This window comes from Juglans regia, chromosome 10 (assembly GCF_001411555.2).
Source record: "Juglans regia cultivar Chandler chromosome 10, Walnut 2.0, whole genome shotgun sequence".
In the NCBI taxonomy this organism is placed as follows: Eukaryota; Viridiplantae; Streptophyta; class Magnoliopsida; order Fagales; family Juglandaceae; genus Juglans; species Juglans regia.
In genome coordinates, this window is record NC_049910.1 from 11,029,846 (window position 1) to 11,044,728 (window position 14,883).

General features: G+C 33.4%; 1 protein-coding gene across 1 annotated transcript; it reads right to left on the reverse strand.

Annotated features, from left to right (window-relative positions):
* Positions 1 to 4,950: 4,950 nt before the first annotated feature.
* LOC108991610 (cyclin-dependent kinase inhibitor 4-like) lies at positions 4,951 to 8,000 on the reverse strand. The gene is made up of 3 exons (XM_018965935.2): positions 7,284 to 8,000; positions 5,497 to 5,700; positions 4,951 to 5,362 (listed from the first exon to the last, which is right to left on the reverse strand). Exons 1-3 carry the CDS (start codon positions 7,727 to 7,729, stop codon positions 5,293 to 5,295), a joined length of 720 nt encoding a protein of 239 aa, XP_018821480.1. The 5' UTR covers positions 7,730 to 8,000; the 3' UTR covers positions 4,951 to 5,292.
* Positions 8,001 to 14,883: the final 6,883 nt, after the last annotated feature.

Below are 14,883 nucleotides of genomic sequence, written 5' to 3' on the forward strand. Positions count from 1 at the left end.
AATTTAGGTTTAATCCCTCCTTCTTCTCTTCTTCTTCAAATTTTCTTCTCCCAATTCTCTCTCTCTCTCTCTCTCTCTCTCTCTCTCAAGTGTTACGCAGCACCACAACAACGCATCTCTTTATCTCTCCTCTCTCACGCAGCGATGTATCTCTCTCTCTCTACCATCTACCACCCATCTCTCTCTCTCATCGCACGGTCGTAATTTACACGGTGAGCCATCTCTCTCTTATTGCGATTCGCATTTTCGATTCTTTATTTTTAAGTTTTGCACCATTCGTGACGTCGAAGGGACACTGACGACCAACAAGGATCACACCGAAACCAACATTGTCGATTTTCTCTACTTTTACCAATCAGTTTCGGTTGGTTCTATCTATATGTAGTGATTATCGATTCGAATCGAAAACGAACTAAAATCATCGATTTTTCCCCCCTAATTCTTATGCCATGTATTAGTCTTTAATTAGTCGATGTGATATATTGATGTCACGTGTTAATCAATTAAAAAATATAACAGAATATTGAAAGTAATTAATTGTGAATTTTTAAAATTATAAATTTTAATTTTAAAAAATTTAAAAACCTGATTGCTGTACTGATTTTGAAATTAGTACATGCACAGGGGAGAAGTTGAAGCTCGGAAAGCATGACCGGCTTTCCGAGAGAGAGAGAGAGGAATCTTCAAGCTGTAAAAGCAGGAGGGAGGAGCAGCAAAAGCTACCGGTAGAATGCATGCGAACGTCAATCCTAATCATTACTATTGCACGCCGAGTCGTGATTCCTGATTGCTCACGGATAGCGATAGATGATGTTCATTGTTCTCTACCCAAACAAAAGCAAAGCTAATAACTACAACAATTGAATCCAGAACTGATTCTGTGATTGGACAGAACATCTTAAAAGGCATCCTATGACTTTCCCGTTCCTGTTTTACCTCTAATGAGAAGGGTAATGACAGGTTATTTACATGTATTAGAATTTTTTATTTTTTTTTATCATTTTTTAAATATTTTTTTAACATATTTAATTATTAAGAAAAAATAAAAAATATATATAATTTTTTTATAGTTATTTCCTTAATCATTAAGTAAAATAAAAAATTAAAAAAATAAATATAAAAATAATAATAAATTAGTAAGAGAGTATTAATCCTATAATTTTTCTAATGAGAATTATTCTTCTAGTTTACAATTATATAATAAAATAATATTATTTTAAATTTTATTTAAATTCTTATCTTTGATTCAATGGATTTAAATTTTTTTTAAAATATTATTATATTTAAAGTTGTATATAAATTATAAATATGTTATAAGTCTCACTATTCAAAAGTAAATTCATAAATGGACGTATCTTTATATTTAAAGTTGTATATAAATTATAAATATGATAAAGAGTGTTGCTAGGGTGCCGCTTATCAGTGATCGCTAGACGTGCTAGCTAGGCAAAATTTACTTTTTTAATTTTTTTTATTTCTCTTATTCATATTTTTTAAATATTTTTAAAATTTTTTAAAAAATATAAAAAATATATCAATACACTAATAGTCATTTCCTTAATCAATAAGTAAAAAAAATTAAATACAGAGCGTTTATCCTTTTCCTTTACTTACAGTTTCAATACATATAAGAAGCCCTCTAAATTCCACATTATTAACACGTCAATATTCCCTAGTAGGTAACATGTGTGCGCTACACACACTACCATTGTTTCTACTTCATACAAATGAAATATGTGTTTTAAAATTAATATGCTTCGTTAGTTACATAAGGTGGCTTACATATACAAGGGAGGTTAAAAGCTATACAAGAGACATTCTCAATCAATGTTGGATTATAACACTAACTATTCTAACAACTCCCTCAAAGGAGTATGTGAAACGAACTTGAGCTTGTTAACAACGTCAAGAAACTTTCTCGAATGATGTGACATAGTAAGGATATATATGAGTTGATGACGAGAAGTAACTAAAAGAAGTTGCAGCGAGCCCCGAAGAAAAGTTTGTGTGTTAGTGTTATAATCCGACATTGTTTGGCAAATGCCTCTTGTATGACCTTTGGCCTCCTATATATAGATCATCTTGTATAACATATTTATTATGTGATTAATGAAGCATATAGATTTCAACATGATGTGTTATACAAGTTGGCTTAACAGTAACAATGAATATGCTATATATATGAGACCCAAGGCTATACAAAAAAACATTCTCAAGTAGTGTGAGATCTTAACACTTGTGGGAATCTAACACTAACATACTTGAAGGTTGAGTTTGGATGCTGAGATGATCTTAGATGATTTGAGTTGATCTGTGAATAGCATTGTTTTATAAGTCCTATTGAGATATGTTTAAATGTAAATAAGTTGAGATATATGTGTAAATGTATAAAATAGGTTTAAATGAGTTTAAGTTTTTTTTATGGAAAGTTGAAAAATAGTGGATCCCAACAATAATTGGTTTGAAATGGGTTGAGATCACCAATCAACCAAACATAGACTATTTGGCTTGTTTGGAAAAGGTTTCCATCCCAAAATTTTCATATCATCTCATCTCTTTTCCAAATATTACTTAAATACAAATACTTTTAACTAATCATTACAACATTTTCAAACTAATTATTATAATTTTCTCAAACTTTCAAACAAAAAATAATTTAACTTTTTCAAATATCCAAATAAAAATAATATTAAAAAACTATATACAATAATATTTTAACTTTATAATATTTTTTATTCAATTTTTTTTCTTTCATTTTTTAAAATCTTATAAAATATTACTCAAATTATCTTATTATTATTTACAAATTATTTATCTCATCTCACAAATTATCTTATTGTTATTTATAAAATTTTCATATCATCTCATTGTCCAAACTTGTCACAGGATGTGAAAAGTTTTATGGTTTCCCCACCTAGAAACTAAAACGGTCTGGGCTTTATCTGCACTTTTTTAGTTGGGCTTACGTCCTCCCATGGCTACAATTTCGCATAACACAATCTAGGGATAATTATAGGGATAATTTTAGGAAAAAGCTCGAAAACCCCCTCCCATCCCATTCCCTATTTTAGGATTTTGATTTAGGAAATGAACAATAGTTCCTTAAATATAGGGAACTATTATTCATTCCCTAAATCATTTTTTATTAATATTTTATTCAAATAAATAAAATAAATTCTTTTTTCAATCAACTACATTTTCTCTTATACTCATATTTATTATACTTTTAAATAATATTTTTAAAAATAATTTAAATAATTACAAAAATATAAAAATAATAATTTTAAAAATATTATTAAACCCTTAAAAAAATAATTTAAATTTTTATTTAAAATATTCACTATAATAATAGTTCAAAACATAAGAAAAAATATTAAGTAGTGAAGTTTGAAAATGGAAGTGAGAGAAAAAAGTAATAAAGAAATAATATAAGAATATTATTTTAATAGAATAGAGAAAGGATAGGGAATGAGATGTAGAAGGTTTTTTAAAAATGAGTAAAATTTAAGATAAAATTATAGGGAGTGTCCTTTTTAGCTAAAATCTAGAGAAAAATTTAGGGAATCGGATGGGAATGCTCTTAAACTCTAGCTTCACTTATGATAGCTTTAATTAGACAAACACACTTTTCACTTTACTTTCAACACCTTCAAGAATTTCCCATTTTTTCATTATTAGAAGAATTTCCTGTCTTCCATTATTAGAATTTAGTAGAGTTGCAAGTTGCATTGAAGAGTTAGATAGCATGAAATCAAATTTTGGAGATTGAAATATTGAGACTTCGTTTGTTTTTACAAATGAAATGAGATTAAAATTAAAAGTTAAATAAAATATTATTAGAATATATATTTTTAATATTATTTTTATTTTAGAATTTAAAAAAATTGAATTATTTATTTTATTTTGTATGAAAATTTAAAAAAATTATAATGATTAAATGAGATGAATTTAGAAAAGTTGTTTGTTCATTGGATGAAGAAGCGGAGACCTCAAAGCTAGCTTTTTGAGGGGTCACCTCATATTTGTACCTCTTGATTTGGTTTAAATTCAAATATGAGTTGAGATGATTTGTGAATAGTAAAATAAAAGTTAAATTATTTATTATATTTTGTGCGAAAATTTAGAAAAGTTATTTTAGAATTTAAAAAAGTTAAATTATTTATTATATTTTATGTAAAAATTTAAAAAAGTTATAAAAATAAGATGAAATGAGTTAAGATGAATTGAAATTTTTTTTTTTAAGGAGATAAAATGAAAGCAATTCCCTTCTTCATCTTGTAACAATTAGAAAGATAGATAATATCATAATAATAACTTCTTTTTTTCTCATTTCTACCATGACTCGAATCCTCTATATGCACATCCCAAATCTAATATCAACATTTTCCTCTAGAAAATTAATATTTTGAAATAGAAAATTATAATTTGAGGTTGTAAAATGTTTTTTTTTTTTTTTTCCTTCACTAAAATCTATGCTGAACATAAAGTAGAACCGCAGTTGATGATGTAATCAGTGCGTAAAAGGTCCGGTGTTCCCATGTGAATAGGGCAAAAAAGAGCTTACTCCACATCCAAAGGCATCCCATGCATACCCAATAAATAAATGATATGTTCCCTGGACAGACTGATGCAGCTGTATTACCCCAAAAGTCAAAAGGGAGAAGAGTGAAAATTTTCAAGAATCTGAAATTCAATGAAAACATCATGCCAATGGTGTCATGTCAGAAAGAAGAACCTGAAACTCTGAAGCAACATGCAACAAAACAATCCCAAAAAAGTGTTGAAAACAACCCCACCACCATGTGCTATGTAAGCACAGAGGACCCAGTTCCCTATTCAACTGCCAGACCTGATTTTGCTTATTTGAAAAAAAAAAAAAAAATGCACCATTCATGATTTGAGATCATGTTGAAACATCCATGGCAGAAAACAATCTTGCTTAGATTTGAATAGGAACTGCAGGTTATATATCAGTAACAAAAACGCATGGCACCAAAATAAGGGAGGAGTTTTCATTAATCCAAAGAGAATGGTTTATCCCTACCTAAATATACACAACACCCTAAAATTAAGAAAAGACTGGAAATGAAATCTAGCAATGAGATATTCCCATTGATGGAACTATCAAAGCCCTAAAACTACCCTACTCAAATCTCCACCCCTAATGAATCCCTATTCATAAGTTCTGTCATGTTAGCTCTAGCTTCCTTGCCCTACACACTTCAAATGCCCTAGCCAAGAATCAATTGAGTAATTGCAGGGAATGGCAACTCTTAACACATTGGACTTTGCTTAGGAAACCATCTGCACCCATTCAAACCGTCCTGGAAGGGGCAAATCATTCACCACATCGAAGTTGTACCTACAAAACCAGAAATACAAATAATAAACGGACTTTATAAAGTTAACCCGGAGTTTGTAGGTATCATAATTGACATTCGAGCAGAAAGAAATAGAAGCTCTCGAGCAAAGAGTGCAAAAAAGAGAGTATCATACTTCTCAATAAACATTCTCTGTTGTGGCTGCTCGGCACAGACAAAAAACTCCTCCATCTCTTGTGTTGTTGGGATGTTTCTTCTCATGTCATTCCTAACTCTTTGGTTAGTTTCAGTAGAAATTGTTCGCCTGGAGGTTGAACCACAGGTTTTCATGGAATCTGAGTCCCTAATCAAACTGCATGGCATGCTGTGCCTGGTGCTCCTATATGCACACCAAAACATTTCACAATTGTGCTTACAGAGAAAAAAATAATAATTTAAAAAAAGGGTTCGTATACAAATTTACACGAGAAACAGTTTTAAATCACAGCCATTTTATAACATCTAAAAAAACAAAAAAACTAAAGCAACATTCACATACTTATCCGGTAACACCCCAAGGGAGGCCCAAGCCACATCTGGATCTATACTCCAAAAGGATTAATCAATGATACCTAAATCTTATCATTCAGTATGGGGTATCACATATCCGTGGTGCAACAAACCCCACCTGAGGAAGTAACATGTTTTTAATATGACAAGCACCAATTTGGCACAACTGTGTTTAGGAAGAGATCTGCCAACCCTGTCAAATACTACAAGCCACCCAAACAGAGTATTCCTCACACATGTTTCAGTCGGAAACTAGAACCCATGAATACAATGTCATTACAAACACAAACACGGAAACAAAAAAAATATATTGCTGCCAGTGTTGCAACAATTAGTTTCACCTTCTTTTTCATTATAGTTAAGGAGCACCAATTTTCAGCAAGGTGGTTTTGGAAATCATATGCAGAGACTTATGATTTCACTTTCTCGTTAGAAATGTTTTTGTCATTTCACTTTCTCGTTAATCCTTTAGAGCAGCAAGAGGATTTGGTAATGGAAATGTCAATTTGGAAATTAATAAATTCTTCTAAGAGATACTCAAGTTGCAGATAAGGACCCTCTCACAAGTGAGGGAATTCATGCTTTTTCAGGAACAATAAAACATTGATAAATTGGATCAAAGTGGAAAAGGAGAAAAAAACAACTAAAACGGCAGACCTTCTAATGAAAATAGAGTAACTACTTTTTACTATCTATAATTTTTCCATCTAAGATACTTAAGGACGCGATCAAGACTAAAAAACACACGTTTTACAGGACTATAAAGCTTTATTCTCCGTATCTCATATCCTGGTGACAGTGAAAAAAGAAGCCATGAAAGAAACAAAAATGATTGTGCCTGTGCAAGAAGGAAGCCAGACAAAGATTTATAAAAAAAACGGAAGGACCAAAGTTTTCAGAGAAATGTGCTTTCATCAAACCTTTTTTTTTTTCTTTTACGTTGCATAACCAGAACTAAACAACACTGGAAACTTCTAAGATTTCAAGTCCCTTCCATCAGTTCATGCAAGCTAGAAAAGAAATTATAAATGTAAATTCTTTCAGGACAAAAAAAAAAAAAAAACGAAGTTCTTTCCTTTTCGACTCGAGATGTATAAAGAAAGGAGGCTCCTTTTCAAAAAGAGAAAAATTGAAAGCCCCTGCAAAAAGGTCTTTAGCCCAGAAGTGATAAAAAATAAAAGAAAAGCTTCATTAAAAAAGACGAAAGAAAAAACAACACCAGGAACCCCAACAGAAAACTTCATGAAATAAGCCCAAAGGAAAACTCAAAAGGCCAAGCAACTGAGCAAGGAACCCATGAACTGAAAATCACATTAAAAGAAAAAAATGGATGAAACAGATAGGAAAAGTAAAAATTAAAATGGAAAATAACTTAATAAAAAAAACAAACCCATTTCAGAAAAAAACATTTACCTGTCGCCACCATCAAGCTCCATTCCAAACGAAGCCTCAACCCCGAAATCATTACTATCCTCTGATTCATTTCCCTTCGGAAATGCACCAACACACCCCTGCTCCTCCTCGTCCACCCGCCCTACCCTGGGCCTCGTATTGGGCCTGGGGCTTGGGCTCTCTCTGCAACGCTGTGTGGGCTGTAGTTGATGTTGATGCAGCTGTTGTTTTCTGAATAAAGGAGGTTTCTGGAGGCGGCGGCGGCTGCGGAGCTGGTAAAAGGAGAGGGAGGATGCATCTGGGTTGGGTGCAACAGCGGGTAAGAGAGTAGTTTTCTGGAGCCGTTGAAGGGCCAGGAGTTTGGCTCTGGTACAGACACCAATGGAGGCCGCATGGGGTAAATGGGAGAGCTCCATGATCAGAGCCACATCACCTGCGATCTTCAATTTCTTCATGCACTTTCCCATCTCTGTTCAACTGGTATTGTAGTTTGTGAGTGCAAGAGTTTGTTTGATTTCATGCAGAGAGAGAGGGCGAGAGAAAAGCCAAATATTGCAGTCTGTGACTCCGTGGCAATCGATACTGGAGGGTGAAGTGTTGGGTGGAACCGCGTAGCCACTTTGGTAGAAGAGACCAGTAAAAGGTGTAGACAAAAAGAGCTAGGGTTGACGGTTTAGGGAAGAGCAGTTCTTAATGGTAAAGGACAAGCATCAATCACGAGAACGTACAGACGACGGAGATAGGCTAGTTGGGGCCCGTAACAGCAAATTGTTTTAGGGACCAAATATGTTTATCTAAAATAAAAAAAAGGGTAATGCTGAACTATCAGCTGAAAGATGCAACACATTTAAAAAAAAAAAATTTTTCTTTAATTCAATACGATATGTTGAGGATGTAGGTCGATGTTTTTTATTTCTCTAAAAAAAATATTATAAAATTATAAAATATATATAAAATAAAATTTTACTATTTTGCTAAATAATGTAAAAATAAAATTTTAAAAACACAATTTAATATTTATTTCAGATTTTTTACGATAATATTTATAGAATAATATTTATCTATTATTATTTTTATAAATATGAAATATTTAGAAATTATTTTTTTTGTGAAAAATATCAAATGATCTTTTAAAATATCATTTTCATTCTAATATATGAGTTAATTTATCAAATTTTATGTAAAATCTATTTATCTTGGTGTCACATTAAACATAGAATACTACAGTTAAGACCTAAATAAACTTTTCTTTGCTCAATGAAATTTAGAGGATAAATCATCTCCATTATTTTTCATATAAATCATCAATCTTTTTACTTTAAATTATATATTTAGAAACTTAAAATTGTATAATAAAAAACTTTAGAATTTAATAGTTTATTATTTCTCCCAATCTTAATTTTAATTTAATTGTAGTGTGACCACATTCTTGAAAATAGATTTATTTGAGCTCCAAAGAGGAACCCAACTTACAAAGGTGATTTCTTGTGATTTGTATTTGTAATTTTTTGTCCCCTGATCTTGGGTTTCTTGTCATTTGCTGTGATTTGTGATTCGCTGTGATTTTAATGAATTCTTTATGCAGGTCTATCACATAGTCTACAAAAAACATATCTGAGTAGAGGTCTTGCATCCCCTAAAAACAAATGGCACAGATCTGATTAGTCCATCCTTGAAATTGTAGGTCTCGGCTTAGTTTTATTTGTGAGATTGTTGTGTAACTTGGGTTTCCTGACTTGAACCATGTTCTAGAAGAAAAAAAATGGCACAAAAATTATGGTCCAGTCTAAAATGATAATATGGGAAAATATGCACCGAGCACATTTGACTATCACTGAAAACTGGGGCTATTATAGATATTAGAAATATTTAGAAAAGTTAGATAAAACCGAAGTAGACCATATGAATGCCACTATTTCTGTGCTCAAAGTTATGTCTCTCAAAGAGTCTATAATAAATCATCTATACAATGCCTGTTGTTTGCCAAAATTGCATTTGGCCTATGGGTTGATGTCAATGAAGTCCTCCAACTTGAAAGGGTAGAGGATACCTTTAGGCCCGTTCGGATGTTAAGCTGAGTTGAATTCTTTATAAATAGTAGTGAGTTGAGATGGTGAAGTGAGTTTTATAGAACCCACATAAGATGAGTGTTTGGATATTAAAATGAGTTTAGATGTAATTATGGAAAGTTGAAATGGTTGTGAGTTTCACATGTAAAGAGGTATTGAGTTGAAAAAGGTTTTGAGTCCCATATATAAATAGGTTTTGAATTGAGACGATTTTAGTGATTTGAGAGTTGGATATTTAGATTTTAGACTTAACTTAAAATTAGACTTAAAATTGATCTTAGTTCAGTCCAAGTGCCAAACAGGGCCTAAACCGCATTCCAATTTTTCAATGAAACAACGTGCCAAACCAAAAAACTGAAACAAAGTCTAGCACTCAAACTAAGAAGCAAATTATCAAAGCAATAAACCAAATCTGTACTTAATTGAGTCGTTTCCTGAGAAAAAAAAGTAGTCTTCTTTTTGGCCCTTTCTTGGTTCATCAATGGAGTTACAACAACTAGCACATGAGAAGATATTTGAGCAAGCAAAGAAGTTAAAAGCAGATTTTGGTTAATATTATTCCCTTAATTGCAAACTCCGTTACTTTTTTTTACTTGACCTGTTTGCTAGATGGTAGGTGTAATGGCATATAAACCCGATTTGCACATCCTTGTGGGGATTAACAAATAATTTACCCAATTGAACTGGTTATTTTATAGTGCAAGTTACCAATAATAAATATGGATCTTTATTTTTCATTTATTATTGGCGGCTTGAAGTTGGCCATGTCTATTTATCTTTTTTTTTAATGAGCAAATAAATGTGTTCATCATTTTCTTGTTATTATAGGGCAGTGAATCTTATAGTTATTATTGTTTATTTGGATATATCTATACTAATATAAGTGTGGATAGACATGAATAGTGATTTTGTCGTCCTCCGTGTAGCTGTCCCATTTTTTGTGTATTTTCTCATTTTTATCCTTATGTTTTAGTGTTTTTGTCCGTTTAACTAGGGGTATTTTGGTCTTTCGGGATATTTTAATATTTTTATCTTTTCCTTTCCCAAGATATATACTTCGATTTTAACTTCAAACCCTATATCTCTCTCTGCTTTTATTGTTCTACTTTAACTCTCTCTTTCTGCCTTTTTCCTTCCTGAAAACTATCTCTTCCCTCTTCTCTGAAAGCGACGCTCTGTCTTCTCTCTCTGTCTGCATTTGAGTCGTCTTCTCGCGGCTTCTCTCTTCTCCGAAATCGACGCTCTCTCTCTGGCTTCTCTCTTTGGTTTGCTTTTTTCGATTTTTTTTCCTTTTCAGTGTTGTTAGTTTGGAAATTTTACAATAGTTTGCTGGGTTTTTTTTTTTGGGTGCCCTTTGTTTGGGGATTTTACATGATTTGCATGTTGGGTGCTGTTTGTTTGCGAGGAAATAAAGTTTTCTTTTTGCATTTGCATGTTGTGGGTTTGGATGTTTGGGATTTTTTGTATTTTTGTATTTTTTAAGAAAAAATTAACTTTTTTCTTCAAATTTGCATGTTGCGGAATTGCATGTTGTGGGTTTTTGTGTTTTTTGTGAAAAAATATATTTTTTCGTGGGTTTGTTAGGTTTTTTTTTTTAAATGTTGTTTGCTGTTTATTTTTTCATGTTTTTTGTTTTGTTGATGCCTTTTGTTAGTGATTTCGTTATTTACAGATTTTTTAAGAGATGAAGTTTTTTTGATTGTTTGATTTTTTTTCCTTCGGATTTGCATGTTGTGAGTTGTCATGTGGGTTTGCACGTTGTTTGAGCTCGGTTTTTTTGCTTCTCATTTCTTTTTTTTGAAACATATAATTTTTTTGGTTGTTTGATGGTTTTTTTTTTTTTTTTGTGTATTTGCATGTTGTGGGTTCTCTTTTTTGGGTTTTCTCTCTTCGAGTTTGTTATTTGTAGCATTGGGTTTGTCTTCGTTGATATTTTTTTTTTGTGAATGTGCATGTTGTGAGTTATTTTTTTCTCTTCGTTGATGGTTTGTCTTAGGGGTGGGCTCCGATGGAGTCGGAGTTTTCGTTTCCGACCTCTGACTCCGACAAAAGTCGGAGCCGAATTGCCCCTCCGACTCCGACTCCAAACTGAGTCGGAGTCCGATTCTAATCAGAGTTCAGAGCTCCGACCTCCGATCAGAACTCCGAACGGTGGTTAGAGGGAGTTCCGAACGGAGGCGGAGCTCCGACTCCGAATTAAATTTCTGAACTCCGTTCAGAAATAAATTTCTAGTTGTTGTTTTCTGTTGTTTTCTTTTTTTATTATTTAAATTTTGTTGTTCAATTTCGTTTCAGATAGTGAGCAACATATATATTTTTTTAAAAGTTAACTATCTACAAATATTTGGTTTATTCAAGAGTTTTCAATAATTTAAATATTCCTTCTGATTTTGTTACTGAATTTTGATTATATCTTTAATTTGTTTTATGTCCGCCTGAAATTTAGCATTAAAAGTGCTTATGACTCATGAGTCCAAAATTACACAAATTTAAAATTTTATAGAGAAGAATGATGGTACGAAATTGTATAATTCGATTAATTTCAGTTGGATAATAAATTATAAACGTTTGAGAGAGGATGGATAAGTACTAATAGAAATTATAGAATAAAGAGTACTTATCCCACGTCTTTGCTCGGGATATAACTACATAAATATAGCTATATAAATAGTTTAAAAAGTAAATAATATGTATGATGTAGCCATAAGTTATAACAGTCTCATTTATAACGTAATAACAATATGACTCAGCCTTGAAATATAACTACATAAAAATTAAACATGGATTTCACTCAAATGCTTTTTGTTCCATTGGTCATGCCTGAAATGAAAATAGAAAGTTGCAATCAATAGATGAAAAAAAATTGATAATAAAAAATTGAACACGGTAAAAGAATAATTTGATTCTTACCAAGGAAGGGGGTTCTCTCAACTCCATCCCAACTCTCAAGTGGCGTCCGTTCCAGACTCTCAATCATCGGTAATTATATTAGGGTTCACAATTAGATCTATAAAATCATAAAAAGTAAAAGTTAGAAACATTAAAAATAATTAAATCATCATTTAAAAGCATATAAACTTACCTGATTCAAGCCTATAGCTCTCGGCATCAACGCCAACGGTATCTAGTCCAATGGGCGTTTCACTTATCCAATTCTGTGTGCAAACGAGGGCCTCCACGGTTGACGGTAACAATGAACTCCGATAAGTATCCAACACGCGACCTCCAGTGCTAAATGTCGACTCTGAGGCAACCGTAGTGACAGGAATAACTAACACATCTCGGGCCACATGGGAAAGGACTGGATATTTGGTGGAATTAACTTTCCACCAAATTAATAACTGAAATACATCACTAGGTGCCACGATAGCTTCCATAAAATATCGTTCAACCTCAAATGTACAATGCATAATATTCCTTGTTGACATGAGTTGATGATACTGCCGTATAATACGATGGCCTCTCTAACTCCTATAGATGGGTCAGTATCACCTGAAGAAACTATCGATCCTGTCGGCCTCGAATGTGAGGAGTTACCAGCTGTGGATGAAGGCTGAGTACTAGTACTGTAGTGATTATATAAGTCATCAACATCACTTCTTAGCATCCTAATAAACTCTGCAGCCTTCACTGCCCCGAGGACGGAATTTAGCCAAAATTCTAGAACGGCCAACTTAACTTGGGGGTCAAGGATCACAGCCACAAATAGCAATCTATTTATCTTTTCAATATTCTCTCAATATTTATCATATTTGATCTTCATCCTCGTAGCCATAGCAGATAACAATCCCGCAGAGTCAGTACAACTATTTTTCAACTGGAAGTGAAGCTCCGAGAACTCGCTGAAAAATGAGTTCGCAGTCGTATATTTGGATCCAGATAGCCGCATGGTTATCTCATAAAAAAGTTCTTAAAAATTCAACAAAATAACTCACACTGTTCCAATCATGTGCGTCCGGCGCACCGAGCCCCTGTCCTGCTGGCTCCAACAAAGCATACTTCAGGCCCCTATCCTCGACCTCCATCCGCTCGAATGCTTTTTGGTATTTCTGTGCCACATCCAACATCATGTATGTAGAATTCCATCGAGTCGGAACGTCCAAGCACAACATACTAGAACATTCAATCTTCAGATATTCTATTATTGCCTTAAACTTGACAAGCCTTTGAGGGGAACCCCTCACATATTGTACAATGTTGCGGACTCGGGTTATGGAATCATCAACCTCTTTTAATCCCTAAATAACTATGAGGTTAATGATATGAGCACAGCATCGAACGTGAATAAACTCGTGGGCCCGAATGACATCATCTCTCACCGTCGTGTTCTGCTTAAACCAATCAATTGCTGTTTCATTCGCACTGGCATTGTCAACTGTAATACACATCACTTTTTAAATTCGCCAGTCCTTTAAACAATCATCCATCTTCGCCCCAATGGATGCACCTTTATGATCCACAATTTCTTTAAAACTAATAATTTTTTTATGCAAAATCCACTCACTGTCAATGTAGTATGCTGTGATACACATGTAGCAGAAGTTCTGTATGGAAGTCCATGTGTCAGTCCTAAACGACACTCTCTGGCCTGTGGTAATAAAAATCTTCCTCATCTCCTCCTTGTCCTTCGCATGCCTCTTCATACAATCTCTCATCACTGTATACTGTGATGGAATGGGAAATCGTGGCTCAACAAAATTTAGAAACTTTCGAAAGCCTCTTTTCTCGACTGTGGTAAATGGCATCTCATAAGTAATTATCATCTCTGCAAGCATGTCCCTCAACATCTTCTCACTGTATTGAGGGATGACCAATTTCTTAGTCTGTGTACCATCAGTGGCTGTAGAAGTTTGGTAACTGAGGTTGGTCTGATCAGTGACTTGCAATCCCTTCGCTATCTTACATCGTTGGCAACCATTTAGATGTGCTATTAACACACTGATACTTGCTTCTTCGAATGACATCCACAAAGTGATCCATAGTAATGGCATCTTACTACCGGGTTCGTAATATCACCAGAAATTTTGGTGAAATGCTCCCATGTCCACGACCTCTTTTTAGAAGGCCGTGGTGGTTGATCTTGCTCAATGGACATATCCTCCTCTTCGTTGAACATATCCTCATCCTCTATATCAACAGGGAGTGGGAGTCGACTACTCGCACAAGATGTAGCTGCTCTAGATGTAGCTGCACTAGATGTGGCTCTAGGGGTGGAAGTACCCACCGGTGTAGGAGTTGTAGTATTGGCATCCACCACATCCCCTTGTGAACGATCATCTCCACTATGTGTAAGATCCATATCACAATCAATGAAGTTGAAAAAATTAAATTAGAAGTAAAAAAATAGTTTAAAAATAAACTAGGCTATTGTATTATTGTATAAGACATGTATTATTGTATCATAATGTATTATTGTATCGATGTATTATTACATCGAGGTTCGGTTGACGTGCGCTCGACTTAGCAGAACCCATCCAGAGAGGTTCGCTTGACGTGAGCTCGAGCGGAACCCATCCAGAGAGGTTTGCTCGACGTGGCGCACGAGCGGAACT